Raw genomic sequence first — 14,815 nt, forward strand, 5'->3', positions numbered from 1 at the left:
TTGGAGAGCATGGGTAAATTTAAAATTTTAAAAACTTAAGTTTTTCTTTAAGCCCAGAAATGATACATTTATCACTAACTAAACAATAATTACATTATGGAATATGGAAAAAAATTGCTTGTAGTATAAACAACATCTGGTAAAGATTTAAAAGAAAGAAAAATTTTCCAAGCTCAAATTTATTGAAAGAAACTTGAGTGTTTTGAAACAAAATGGGTCCTGAAATGTAAAAGGGATATTTACAGTCTTCTTTTTAGCATTTTGGAAGTAGAAAAGAAGAAAATGGCATCATAAAACATACATATTTATAAAGGTGCCTTATTTTACACAATAGATACGAAGATTTTATATAAGTAGATATTTTAAAAACCAAATTGTTTTTCAACTCAATAAAGGAGCTTACTATTGAAATGTATCTTATGAAGAATCCCCTTTTTAAAAGAGCAAAGTTATTTTTTGATAAATACAGTCACCCTTTAATTATATTACAAGACAATATATTATATTATATATTATTATAATAATATATAATATTATATTATAATATATAATATATAATATATTATATATAATAATATAATTATATATAATATGTTACTATATTATTATATAATATATTATATATAATATATTATATATAATATATTATATATTATATATCTTAAAATATTATATTAAATTAATTATATACATATATTAACACAAGGGTTCCCACCTGTCAGGGTTTGGAGGCTGCTGGGTCAGCTCAAGGGGGAGCTTCTAATCAGCCACTTCTTTTTAAAAGAATGATCATTCCTAACTAAAAATAGTTAACTATATTAAAATAGACCATGAAAGGGGCGCCTGGGTGGCGCAGTCGGTTAAGCGACCGACTTCAGCCAGGTCATGATCTCACGGTCCGTGAGTTTGAGCCCCGCATCGGGCTCTGGGCTGATGGCTCAGAGCCTGGAGCCTGTTTCCAATTCTGTGTCTCCCTCTCTCTCTGCCCCTCCCCTGTTCATGCTCTGTCTCTCTCTGTCCCCAAAATAAATAAACGTTGAAAAAAAAAATTAAAAAAAAAAAAATAGACCATGAAAGAGAATCTGTTCCAGGCTTCCTGTACCTCATTTTACCTCTCACCTCTCAAATCATATTATAATATCCCTTTTTGGTTTATATTCTCTTTTTCCCCTCCTCCCCATACTCTATCTTAAACACACAAGGAATCAGAAAATGATAGAAAAGAGGAAAGATTTCTTCCATGAGAGTTATGTTCTTCCATGTTCTCAGGCCTCTCTTAAGTGACAAGTGGCTTGTAATAATCCTCGATAAATTGGGATGGAAGTAACAGATTGGACGTCAAGGACAGTTGGCCTCTCCCTCACCTTCCCCCCACGACACAGGACTAGAGCACACCGCCGCCACACATTTCTTCTGTGTGGACTTTGTCGTCCCTTGTTTTGTTGAGGGATGGGAATGGGCTGTCCTAGGCAGAGAGGAGATACACAGGGCATTTTGGAATCGCTGTGGGAGATCGGAAGGGGATACACACCCAACAGGACAATCTGGTCCGTAGGAAGAGGAAGTCAGAGTCTGGAGCCCTCCATCATCATCCTTTGTTAGTCCTCTGACATTCACTGAAAGGATTGGGGTGGTGTGAGGGGAAGAGAGAAGGGCAAAACACGTGTTATTGATGGCCTCTTGGTGACATAGTTTCCCTAGATTTGAAATAATCTGAACATGGAAATCATTAGGCCAGTTGGAGAAGAGCAAGCAGAGCTTGAGAAGGAACAGATTTTGGTAGGATGGAGAAAAACAGATAAACAGATGGAACCCAAGAAAGTTTTTCTTGCCCTCATTTTTACAGGAAAGATAATCCCCTGGATTGTAGGGCTTCAGAGCTAGGGTTCGAGCTGGGTTGCAGAGTGGCCTGTGGTGTGTTTACTGTAGGGTCCCCTTCCACAAATAAGCCAGGACACAGAGGGGTTAAATGTTCGCCTCGTCCCTCACAAGGATGCTGTAAAGATTCAGAAGGGAAATTTATGGCTTCCAAAGAAGCATAAATTAAGACTTTAATTCTATTTGGAGGATTCTCTTGATAGGAAAAGCAGCTTAAGTTTGCTTTTGTGATTTGATGTCACTGGGACACATGCCTGGCCTGTGAGCACTCCAGGCTTCATGAGGGGACTCACTGACCCTGAAATTATGTGCTCGGGAAGTGTAAAGAGTCTTGTTTTAAAAACCATCCGTAAGGGCTGAGGATGAGAAAGAGCTGTTCACGGCTCTGGAACAGCAAGGAAGACTGCTTTTTAAATCAAAATCTCTGCCACTGCTGTTTCAGCAAGGCTTCCCTGCCTCCTGGCATCTTATCTGTTGTAAAAGCTGAAATGGGTTGTAGAAGCAGGTTGAGAGCAACCGAAAATCTGAAATATTTAGACAGAAGGAACTCTAAGAGAGTCCATTGGCATGGAGAGAGCAGGCAGCTCCACACATTCTGGAGATATTTAAAACATTGGATTGAGTGGTTTTGATAGAAAACACTGCATAAAATAGAAGTATGTCCAAACTCGAATTCTCTTTTAATGAATTGAGTTACAGCGTCCTTTCTTCTCCCCCTTGAGTTTCATAGTAGCCCTGTTCTACACAGTGGATCATCCTCTCCTTTGCCATTTAGAAATCTGTGATCAGTGTTGAATGATTTTCTACTAGCATCAAATGTATAGAGTGGCTCTAGATTCGTTAGACCATTCTCAAAAGGAATGGTTCTGTTTACCATTTCTAGTTTTGGTTTTCTATCAGTGCATTTTCAGGCTCTGTGTATCTGTCTGCCTGTGGGCATTTGACAGTATTTGGTCTTAAACACTTAAGAGGCATATTGTCCATCTACGAAAGTTTGAAAAATTTTTGGCGAATTTGATGAATCACTTTAAGACATACAGTGTGCTGGGGTGCCTGGGTGGTTCAGTTGGTTAAGCATCCGACTTCAGCCCAGGTCATGATCTCATGGTTTGTGAGTTTGAGCCCCACATCAGGCTCTGTGCTGAGAGCTCAGAACATGGAGCCTGCTTCAGATTCTGTGTCTCCCTCTCTCTCTGCACCTCCCCCACTCGCTCTCTCTCTCTCTCTCTCTCTCAAAAATAAATAAACATTTAAAAAAAAAGACATACAGTGTGCTTTTCCCTTCTTGTTTGATTTTTCCATTATGAATATGTAGAAACTTTTATGGTATTTTCTGGGCATTTATCCAGTGACCTGTTCATAACTGTTATTATTTACAGTGGGTCTGAGACTCCAGGAGATTAACAGACTTGCCTGAGATCAAAGCCAAGAAATAACTTGCATCTCTTCTGTTGAACTGTGGCCCTGCCAGATTATTTCTTGAGTGCATAATGATTTTACCTATGAGAATTTTTAGTTGGTCTCTTTTAGATAAAAATTCACATCAGTGAAGGATGAGGGAGCATGGGTTACTCTACCTAGAGAGTAGAGATTTGTAACTTACAAATCACAAATCTCTCTCTTCCAATAATTAAAAGAAGTTATCCCATCATTTTAATAAGTGGTGGTGCTCTTGCCTGGAGCCTTCTGTGGCAGGCTGTAGTGACGGTGTATGAACACTAGATGGCACACGTTCAATGTTACAACTCAAAATGCCCAGCTCAAACCAGAGAGTAGAAAAGAAAATCTGTGGAGATAGGTTCCATTCTTTCTTCAGAGTGGTCCGGAAAACTTGAGAGGCAAAGCATATCCTTTCTTCTTTTTTTGTTGAGGGGGCTTTGAAAAAATGTTTGCCAAAGCTGGTCATATCAAGTGTGGTATGACTCAAATTCCTTAATCCACTCACATTTGGATGCTACTGTAAAATATGTGTTTGTTTCACAAATGGCATTTTTCATCTGGCTAACTCTCATGCTTTGAGCTCTGGCTGAAAAGACAGGGAACCTGAGTCAGGCCCATTAAAGCCCTACCTAAGCTATGGTGGGTCAACTTCTGCAGGCTTGAACCATCAGAACCATCACAAAAATATTCATAGAATAAATTAGATCACTTCCCTTGTTCAAGATGATGGTATCTATATTTTGTGTTCGTTAAACCCTTTTCCATTGTAAATAATAGAAGCTGCTAAATTCTTTTCTTTTTAATTTTTTTTTTTAATTTATTTTTGAGAGACAGAATGTGAGCAGGGCAGGGGCAGAGAGAGAGGGAGACACAGAATGTGAAGCAGGCTCCAGGCTCTGAGCTGTCAGCACAGAGCCCAACGCATGGCTCGAACCCATGGACTGTGAGATCGTGTCCTGAACTGAAGTTAGACGCTCAACTGACTGAGCCACCCAGGCACCCCACTAAATTCATATATAGTTCCAGATGGTGGTAGTCCCCGCTTTCCTTACTAATAATCGTCAATTACTATGTTGTCACTGCTCAGTAAGGAGGAATGAAAAGATAGCAGGCCCAGACCTGACCTTGAGGCACTTCTAGGCCATGGGAGGTGGTCAGGTCCATGGGCACTTTGTGTAAAACTGGCAACGCACACAAGCTCTGCCTTCACTACAACATGCTGGTGAAAGGCATTTTTAAATTTCCCATGATACTTATTGACCATGATACTTACTTTCCCATGATACTTATTGACTCTTTTTTTTGGATCGTATGGGCTTATTGTGGAAAATGTGGAACATACAGGAGTATAACGAGGAAATAAAGCTTGTCCATGATCTCTTTGCCTCAAGAGAACCCATTTGCTCCATGCACTTGGATTTTTTTTTCTAACCCAAAGAAATATGCCCATTTTCTAGACACCAGCAGTTCTAGACAACTCATCTCCCCGATAATAACCAGTCATTATGTTATCAGTGAAATGCTTCTGATATTTTACTTTTGGTCTCTTTTACAGCCTGAAGCAGCCTGCTACCCTGCCATATTCAGAATTGTTGATGAAATGTTCAGGTAAATGGGGTGCTATTTCTGCTAATAATTGGCCTAGAAATGCTCAGTTTCCAAATATGAATAAAAGAATTTGTGGTAGTCTCTGGCTATACCATGGGGAAGTTAGTTTCTGATTCTGTCTTACCTATCCAAGCTATTTGGTAAAACCCAAATGCCAGTGTATATTTAAAAGCCAATGCCTAACAATTAAGATAACTTTCTTTTTTTTAACCATTTAAAATTCTAATGATGGTAGAAAGGCAGAATTGAATTCGATATTAAATCATTAAATATTCATGTAGGATTTTTCTCAGCTCAAAATAAAGTGTAGCAGTGTACTCCCTTCACCACATGAGGGCTGACCAATCTTTTTAAAAGATTTTAAAGCTAAGAAAAAACAAGAAAAATAAGTAAGGCAATTCTTAAGAGAGCTCTTCTGAAAGGCAAAATCAACTATGCGTGTTATCCTCTGACACATTAATTTTGCAAATGTGAGTACTTCTTGGGAAGTATGTTGGATTTATAGATGGTGAGAGGTGAGAGCCCAGTGGATACGAGGCAGTGGATACCATGGCTGGCAGTTAGTGGGAGCTTGTTACCCAGAGAGGGTTTCTGTCCTCTTTTGTGGGTACTGGTGCAGCCCTGGTACTCACCCTCCCCCACCCGTCCCCCTTGGCATTCACCAGTAGAGCCTCCAGGGCAGACAGTAACCCTGGGGAAAGGAATTTTTACAGCAGCCCTTAAGTTGGTCTTGAAACATACCAGCTTCAAGCTAAATGAGCATAGGAATAAGTCACAATGCGGTTTTTAGTTTAAAGCGGGGAAGGTTTGAGTTGATTTCTTTTGTTTCAATATAAAGTTAGTTGTGTGAAAATGCGCAGAAACCAATCCAGGTACACACAGATTCTTCCACCGTTTACTGAGTAGATTTGACCCTGACAGTTTACCCCCTTGGAGCTCTTTCTCCACTTGAAAAAGAAAACGGTCTGTTGATTTTGCATGCCTGGACATACAGTGTACAAATACTTCTAGAGAGCACTCAGGCCTATATGGAGGGGATATGCAGTGCTTCATAATTTAAAAACCAAGCAAGGAAGCTTTGCAGATTGCTACCTTAAAGAAAGTATTTCGGAAAGGAGTGACGCACAAGGACCGAAATCTAATGAGCTAGGATACTGCTGAAGCTTATGGCACACACAAAAAATGTTTCCACTCTTCCCTTTTACAGTTCAGAGTCACATGTTTGCCAGATTAATCATTAAACGTGTGTAATCTGGCTTTGCATTGCTCAGGTATGCACTCCTGGAAACCGATGGAGCCCCAGAAGTACTAGCCGCTATTCAAGTGTTTACATGGTGCTTTGTGGAAGCTCTGGAAAAACAAAACAAGCAGGTTTGTTATATTGCACATATTAGTCATTCCCCCCAAGCGGGGGTGGGGGGGGGAAGGCTGTTAAGAGTATCTGGCTAATCACCAGAAAGGAGCACTTAATTTTTAGTGATTTTGATAGACTGTTTTGCTTATGAAGAAAGCTTCCAAATGAATGCCCCAGCAAAGGTAAAACCATTTTAATTGAAAATGAATCCAGATAGTTCTTGTCTGCCCTGTGCCCTGGTACCCGGAAGCATTTATCTACTGTTGTGTAAGAAAACTGGCGTGCCAGCATGTGCCACCCTGGAGGACACATTTTCCAGGCCCTGTGTTGTATGCTCTCTGCTGAGTGGGACTCTGCCCTTGTCAGGCCAGCAGTAGTGTATGTAGTATGTGCTAAGAAGGAAATGCCACAGAGTACAGAGCAGTGCTGGACATTCTTAATCATCAGAGTTTCCCTGCCTGGGAGGAACCCAAATGTGAACTGGGTTCCAGGAGAGAAAGGAGCCAGTGAGAATGACGAGGAGAGATTTGAATGATTATAGAGAAGCAGCTAGGAATGACAATGACCAAGAGGTGTGAGGTGGTCACAGTCAGTAAGAAGCCACGCATGGGGGGCTGCAGGAAGGCTTGTACTGCAGGGCCCCCTCAGCAGACACCAGGCAGCTGCTGCCAAGGGCCAGTGACCAACTAGAGGGACCTTGTGAAACAGGAAGCATTTCTACCAGAGCTTTCGCTTTGGGATATTTTAACTGACCTTTACTGTGTGTGGGGTCCACTGCAGCTCCCCAGGAGGTGGGCCATGGTCCCCTCCTGGTGGCTTTCTACAGCCTCACATAGGAGAGCAGTGCTGTGCGATGCTTGGCCCTGCTGCAATCCCACACATCCCTACACCAAAGAAATCTCTCAGGTTTTAGCAGATGTTCTGCTTTTTAAGACAATCATAAATATTTATGATTTTCTCTCATCCTTTTTCCCTAGAGAGGTTAACTAGACTGTAGCAAACCGCATTTCAATAACCAGCCTAGAATTTGGGAGGAGAGCTCTGCTGAAAAGCACTTGTTGGCCCTCACACCTATTTTGAGGCATAACTATAAACATCTTTTATCCTCCCTATACATTCTCTGTATTCCCAGTTAGGAACCAACCTCTAAAAAACCTGCCCCTTTGAGTCCTTAAGACACCTAGGTTAGGGCAGATGACACTGGTTAAAGCATTAGCTTAAGGGTGTTTTTCTTATCAGCGTTGCTCCTGACTGTTGGCCTTGGGCACTGTGGATTTGGACTAGAGTTACAGTTGCTTTTAATTAATTTGTTAAAATTATTATTTTTTTAATGTTTACTTATTTATTTTGAGGGAGAGAGTGCACGAGTAAGCGGAGAGAGGAGTAGGGGCAGAGAGAGAGGGAGAGAGAGAATCCTAAGCAGGCTCTGCACTGTAAACACAGAACCTGATGCAGGACTCCATCTCATGACCACAAGATCATGAGTCATATGCTTACCTGACTGACCCATCCAGGCACCCCTTAATTGATTTGTTTGTTCTTATTTTTTTTAGTCTTTTTTTTTTATTGAGGTATGATTAACAAATACTAGTTTCAGGTGTACAACATAATGATTTGATCTTTATATATATTGTGAAATGATCACGGTAAGTCCAGTTAACATCTGTAACTAGAGTTACAAAGCTTCTTGTGATGAGAACTATTAAGATACACTCTCTTAGCAGCATTTCAATATGCAATACAGTATTATTAACTGTATACCATACCATACATTACAGCCCCAAGACTTACTTATTTGTTAACTAGAGGTTTATACCTTTTGATCACCTTCATCCATTTCGCCCACTCCCCAGCCTGCCTCTGGCAACCACCAATCTGTTCTCTGTATCTGTGAGCTCAAGTGGTGTATTGCTCTGTTTTGTTTTTTTGATTCTACCTGTAAGTGAGATTATATGGTACTTATCTTTCTCCGTCTGACTTATTTCATTTAGTAATGAAATAAGTTCTCAAGTTCTATCCATGTTACAAATGGCAAGATAGCACTTTTTTTTTTTTTTTAAGGCTGAATGTGTAGAACACATTTTCTTTATCCATTCATCCATCCGTGGACACTTAGGTTGTTTTCATGTCTTTGCTGTTGTAAACAATGCTACAGTGAATGTGGGGGGTGCAGATACCTTTTTGAATTAATGTTTTCATTTTTCCTGGGTAGATACCTAGTAGTGGGATTATTGGATCATATGGTATTTCTGATTTTTTGAGGAACCTCCATACTGTTTTCCACAGTGGCTACACCAGTTTACATTTTCACTAACAGTGCACAAGGGTTCCATTTTCTCCACATCCTTCCCAGCTTGTCTTTTTGAAAATAGCCACTCTAACAGGTGTGAGGTGATATCTTATGGTGGTTTCGATTTGCATTTCCCTGATGATTAGTGATGCTGAACACCCTTTCATGTACTTGTTGGCCACCTGTATGCCTTCTTTGGAAAAATGTCTATTCATATCTTCTGCCCATTTTTTGATCAGATTGGGGTGGGTTTTTTTTTTTTGCTATTGAATTTTATGAATTCTTTATATATTTTGGATATTAACCTCTGATCAGATATATGATTTGCAAATATTTTCTCCCATTTAGTAGGTTGCCTTTTCATTCTATTGGTGATTTCCTTTGCTGCACAGAAGTTTGGTTTTTCTTTAAGTTTATTTATTTATTTAGAGAGAATGCACATGTGTGAGTAGGAGAAGGGACAGAGAGAGAGGAAGAGAGAGAATCCCAAACAGGCTCAGCACTGTCAACACAGAGCCCTACACGGAGCTCAATTCCACAAACTGTGAGATTATAACCTGAGCCAAAGTCAAGAGTCGAACGCTCAACTGACTGAGCCACCCAGGCTCCCCTGTGCAGAAGTTTTTTTAGTTTGATGTAGTTCACTTACTTAGTTTTTCTTTTGTTCCCTTTGTTTTTGTGGAGTCAGAACCAAAAGTCATCGCCAAGACCATTGTTGAGGAACTTACCACCTGTGTTTTCTTCTAGGAGCTTTATGGTTCCAGGTCCTAACATTCCAGTTTCTAATCCATTTTGAGTTTAGTTTTTGTATATGTTGTTAAGATAGTGGCCCAGTTTCATTCTTTTGCATGTGGCAATCCAGTGTTCCCAGCACCATTTATTAAAGAGACTGTCCTTTCCCCTTTGTATATTCTTGGCTCCTTGACCATATGTGTGTGGGTTTATTTCTGGGCTCTCTTCTGTTCTATTGTTCTGTGGGTCTGTTTTTATGCCAGTACTATACTGTTTTGATTACTGTAGGTTTGTAATAAAGTTTGAAATCAGAGAGTATGCTGACTCCAGCTTTGTTCTTTCTCAAGATTGCTTTGGCTATTCAAGGTCTTTTGTGGCTCCATATAAATTCTAAGATTATTTCCTCTGTTTCTGTTGCTTTTCTGTTTCCCTTTCCTTTCCTTTCCTCTCCTTTCCTCTCCTTTCCTCTCCTTTCCTCTCCTTTCCTCTCCTCTCCTCTCCTCTCCTCTCCTCTCCTCTCCTCTCCTCTTTTGCTTTTTCTCTTCTCTGTTGCTTTTCATTTAGAATATTACCCTGCTCAGGGTACATGGGTTTAGTGGTGTGGAGGGGCACATACTGAGTCCCAGTGGAAAGCAGGGCAGAGATCAAAAAAAAGAATTCATTGCCCTGACTTTGGACTCAGAATAAGAGGGCAATAACCTCTTACCTTTGCACAGGGCTTCATATACGTATATTATATCACTTCCCTTTCTAGGGCTGTTCCTAATTGTCTGCCTTTTTAATTGATGGCCGTTTCTCATCACTGATCCCCTGCCTTCTCAAGTGCCCATTTTAGATTAGTCATAATCCTTGATGCATAACACCCTGTGTCCTGTGTGATCCATGCGTAACGCTCTTTGCTTTCTGTGTTTTATTCATTCATTCATGTATTTATTCTTAATAAAATGAATATGAATCCAATATCCAAACAAGACCTGGACTGGTAATAACAACTTAATATGTATACATGTAGCCCGTCTCTGTTTTATAGCCCTGCCTTTCTCCTCCGCTTTAGCCATAAATGTTTTGAATTTATGTCTGTCATTCCTTTGCTTTTTCTGAAAATAGTATGATCACATATATATGATTTCCCAAACCATGCTTTCTTTGCTTTTTTGCACTTGAGAAAACAAATAACAAACAAGAGTAGTATACTGTATGCAGTCTTTTGAATCTTGCTTTTTCCACTCCCTGTGATCACTCTGTGTTGTGTGTGGCCATGGTGGGGTGGTGCCACGTAATACTTTGTTGGGAAAGTGGTGGTAAGCATCCAGATTTTGTTTTCCTTTAGAAATGGTGTCGTTCTGGACATTCTGGGATATGTTTAGGAGTGGAAGTGCTGGTTATTAGGTATGCGAAGATTCAGCTTCTGTAGATGGTGCCAAATTGTTTTCAGATGTGGTTGTGTCAGTTTATACTCCCCCCAGCAGTTCGTGAGAAATCCCCTTCATCCACGTTCTTTCCCATTGTCAGAAATGTTTATCTTCAGTCCTTCTCATTCTTTTTGTCCCTTCCTCTCACCTGTCGTATTTGATGAGTGCGGTGCAGCTCCGTCAATGTGCCCAGTTGAACTAGTGTTGCCACGACAAACCACTTTTTTGTAAACTTGCAAAATGGCTCAGTACAAACAGCAAATCACTTCAGGTTCTGGTTCCAGCAGTGGCCGAATCTGATAATGTATTAGACTAAATTTCCAAAAAAAAATTATAGAGTCTGATCAAGATATATTTAAAAACTATTTGAAGGTACTAGAGAACAACCAAAAAAGCAGATGGAAACTACAGGAGATTTAAGCTTTGAAAAAGGAAACCACATTGGGGTCTCTATTAACTGTCTCCTTAGGTTGCTCGTGTGAGGAGTGGGAGGGGGTTGTGTGGGGCCAGGGGTGCCCGGAACTGAAGGCACAATCTGATTGACTTGAGGTGTCAACAGACAGGCCGTGAGCTGCCAGAGGAACAAAAACAAAAACAAAACAAAACAAAAAGGACTAACATCAAAAAAAGAAAACTAACATCAAAAGATAGACTTAAACGCAAACATACTAACAGTATGTTAATGGCAAAAATTAAATAAAAATTAGCTAAATATGCTAGTACAAAGGTGCAGATGTCAGAGTAGATAAAAACCAAGATCCAACTGTATGTTATTTTCAAGAGACTCATTCTAATGGTAAAATCGTAGATTGAAGTAAAAGAAAGGAGAGCTAGGTTGTGCAAATAATAAGCTGGATGGCACTACTAGCAGCCAATGGCATAGACTTCACAACAAGGGGTATGACCAGAGACAGAGAGGGATGTTTTCTAATGCCACAGAATGGTCAGGTCATCAGGAGAAATACCAATTAACGATGGATATGTGCTTAATAACAGTTTCAAAATACATGAAGCAAAAATTGACAGAAGTAAGAGGAGAAAGACAAATGCACAGTGACCTGTAAAATACTAAGAAGTAAATTTAACGACAGATGCATAAGACCTCTACATTGCAAACTATAAAACATTGCTTAAAGAAACTTGAATATGTAAGGAGAGAACCCATATAATTCCAGAACAACGGAACAACTTTGAAAAACAAATGCAATAAAAAAAAAAGAAAGAAAAGAGCAAAATCAGAGGACTCACACTACCTGATTTCAAGACTTTAAGCTACAAGACAGTGAGGTAAGGATAGATTGGTGGAACTGAAAAGTCCAGAGAGATATATCCATACAAAGTTTATACGTGTGTGTGTGTGTGTGTGTGTGTGTGTGTGTGTATGTGTGTAGTAAATTGATCTTTGAGAGTGACACCAAGGCAATTCAATAGGGAAAGTTTTGAATAGTTGTGCTGAAACAGCCAATTATCTAAATGAGAAAAAAATGAACCTCTTAACTCACCAACACAAAAATTAATTTGAGGTGGATCATGGACTTCAGCGTAAATGCTAAAACTATAAAGCTCCTAGAAGAAAACATAGGAGAGTATCTTTTTTATATTGGAACAATCTAAGATTTCTTAGGAGGGATGCAAAAAGAGCACAAACCATCCAAAAAAAAATGGGTAAATTATAGATTTCATCAGAATTAAAATCTTCTGTTCTTTGATAGACATTGTTAAGAAAGTGAAGAGGCAAGCCACTAACTGAGAGAAATTCTTTTTTTTTTTTTTTTTTTTTTTTTTTTTTTTTTTTTTTTTAAATTTTTTTTTTCAACGTTTATTTATTTTTGGGATAGAGTGAGACAGAGCATGAACGGGGGAGGGGCAGAGAGAGAGGGAGACACAGAATCAGAAACAGGCTCCAGGCTCTGAGCCATCAGCCCAGAGCCTGATGCGGGGCTCGAACTCACAGAGCGCGAGATCGTGACCTGGCTGAAGTCGGACGCTTAACCGACTGCGCCACCCAGGCGCCCCTCTTTTTTTTTTTTAATGTTTATTTTTGAGAGAGAGAGCGCACGTGAGCACGTGAGTGGGGGAGGGGTAGTGAGAGAGGGACAGAGGATCTGAAGCCGGCTCTGCACTGACAGGCTGACAGCAGTGAGTTTGACCTGGGGCTCAAACTCACAAACTCTGAGATCATGACCCGAGCTGAAGTTGGACACCCAGCCAACTGAGCCATCCAGGCTCCCCAAGAAATTATTTTTAATACATATATTTGACAGAGAATTTGTGTCCAGAATAAAAATCTCTTAGTCCCTAAGAAACAATTCAGTTTTGTGAAATGGACAAAAGAGATGAATACACACTTCAAAAAACATATATAAGTTGGCAATAAACACATGAAAATTGTTCTACATCATTTGCCATCAAGTAAATGCATAGTAAACCCATAAAGTGGTGACAGTTCATACCCACTGGAATAGCTGAAGTTAGTAAGATTGAAAATATCAAATGTTTGCAGTGTGTGGAGCAACTGGAATTCTCATAAATTGCTGGTAGGGGTGTGAGATGGTACAAGCCGTTCTAGAAAACTACATGGCAGTTTCTTATAAAGTTAAACAGCGTGTACTCCATGATCCAGTAATTCCATTCCTGTGGTATTTACCCAAGAAAAAGCACATGTCCACAAAAAGACATAAATATGAATGTTAATTTGCAGCTTTATTCATAATAACCCCGCACTGGAAACAACCCAGGTACCCATCAATAGGAGAATGAATAAACATTATGGTATATTCATACAATGATTATGTCAACAATAAAAAAAGAATGAACTACTTATGCACATTGACATGGATGAATCTTAAAAAAAAAAAAAAAAAAAAAGTTTGAGCCAAACCAGACACAAAAGAATACATACTCTATGATTCTATTCATATGAAATCCAAGAATAAGCAAAACAAATCTCTTTTGTGGAAATCACAGTATTGGTTGCCAGGGAGTGGTGGGACCACAAAGGAACTTTTTGGGGTGATAGAAATGTTCTCAATTTTGACTGGGGTGATGGTCACATGGATTTACAGATTTACCAAAACTCATCAAAGCGTATGCACTTCACTGTTTCTAGATTTTCCCTCAATTTCTTACAAAGTACTTCAAAGCCTCTGTGCCTTCTGAAGGCGTAAATAACTATAGCACTTTGGCCCTCAAAGTACAGCGAGCACCATTGTTGTTTCATGCTTATTTTTGTTGTTAAAAAATCATGCTGGAATATCTAATATCACAACTGCCTTGGAAACTCTCACTTAAATGGATTTATGTGCATAATCTGGTTCATTTGAGGTAAAGACCTGCTGTGAAGACATCAGGAGGATAACTCTATTTTTCTTAAGCTCCAGAAGGTGATTTCAAAAAGGTTCATTTTTCTAGAACATATTTACAAGTTTATTGGAAAAAAAATTTTTTTTAATAAATGTTTAAGAAAACATTCTGACCATGTTAGTACTAAGCAGTCATTTTGGGGCAGATGATGCAAGATTTTGTTCTTTCTTAATACCCCTTTCAACCCTAACATTCATTTGGTTTTGAATTATTGTAGCTGAAGTTTACACTCAAGACCTACTTTCCTTATGCTTCTCCATCTCTTGTTATGGTGCTGCTTCAACACCCAAAAGGTATGTGAAAGTTGATTCTGCCTATATTAAAATAATTTCTGAGAAAGAGGGCTGACAAATCATAACCCTTCCTTACCAGTTCCTTCTCTGTAAAACAAGGGAGATGGAATCAGTCATCTCTAACATCCTTTTAAGCTCCCAGGGTCTCACATCTGTGGGATTTTGATATGAGAATTTGCTGGACTTCCCAGTTACCATTACTTACCAAAAGAAAGAAAAAAAAAAAATGTCCTCTTGTTAGGTTTTGATAGCCTGCTCAGGATAACCCAGGCTTATGCTGGTGCCAGCTAGATCCACCTGAATGCCAAGAACAGGCTAAGACTTGGCTGAGGTAGGTTAGAACAGTACATTTATTTGTATTTCATTCTTTCCGCTCTGTGCCCCTTGTTACAGAAGAAAAGATAAAACGATGAACAAAGCCAAGGAAATTTAGGGGAAATTTCTC

At 39.4% G+C, this 14,815-nt stretch overlaps 1 protein-coding gene across 10 annotated transcripts in view; it reads left to right on the forward strand.

Moving 5' to 3' along the window:
* FANCC (FA complementation group C) overlaps positions 1–14,815 on the forward strand; it is a 260,904-nt gene that overhangs the window by 220,568 nt on the left and 25,521 nt on the right. For all 10 annotated transcript variants that reach the window (XM_047830487.1, XM_047830488.1, XM_047830493.1 and 7 more), the window contains 3 exons: positions 4,874–4,926; positions 6,198–6,297; positions 14,295–14,370. In XM_047830487.1, coding sequence (XP_047686443.1) covers positions 4,874–4,926; positions 6,198–6,297; positions 14,295–14,370 — 229 coding nt within the window. The remainder of the gene's footprint in view (positions 1–4,873; positions 4,927–6,197; positions 6,298–14,294; positions 14,371–14,815) is intronic.

The sequence above is a fragment of the Prionailurus viverrinus genome, chromosome D4 (genome assembly GCF_022837055.1).
Source record: "Prionailurus viverrinus isolate Anna chromosome D4, UM_Priviv_1.0, whole genome shotgun sequence".
Taxonomy (NCBI): domain Eukaryota; kingdom Metazoa; phylum Chordata; class Mammalia; order Carnivora; family Felidae; genus Prionailurus; species Prionailurus viverrinus.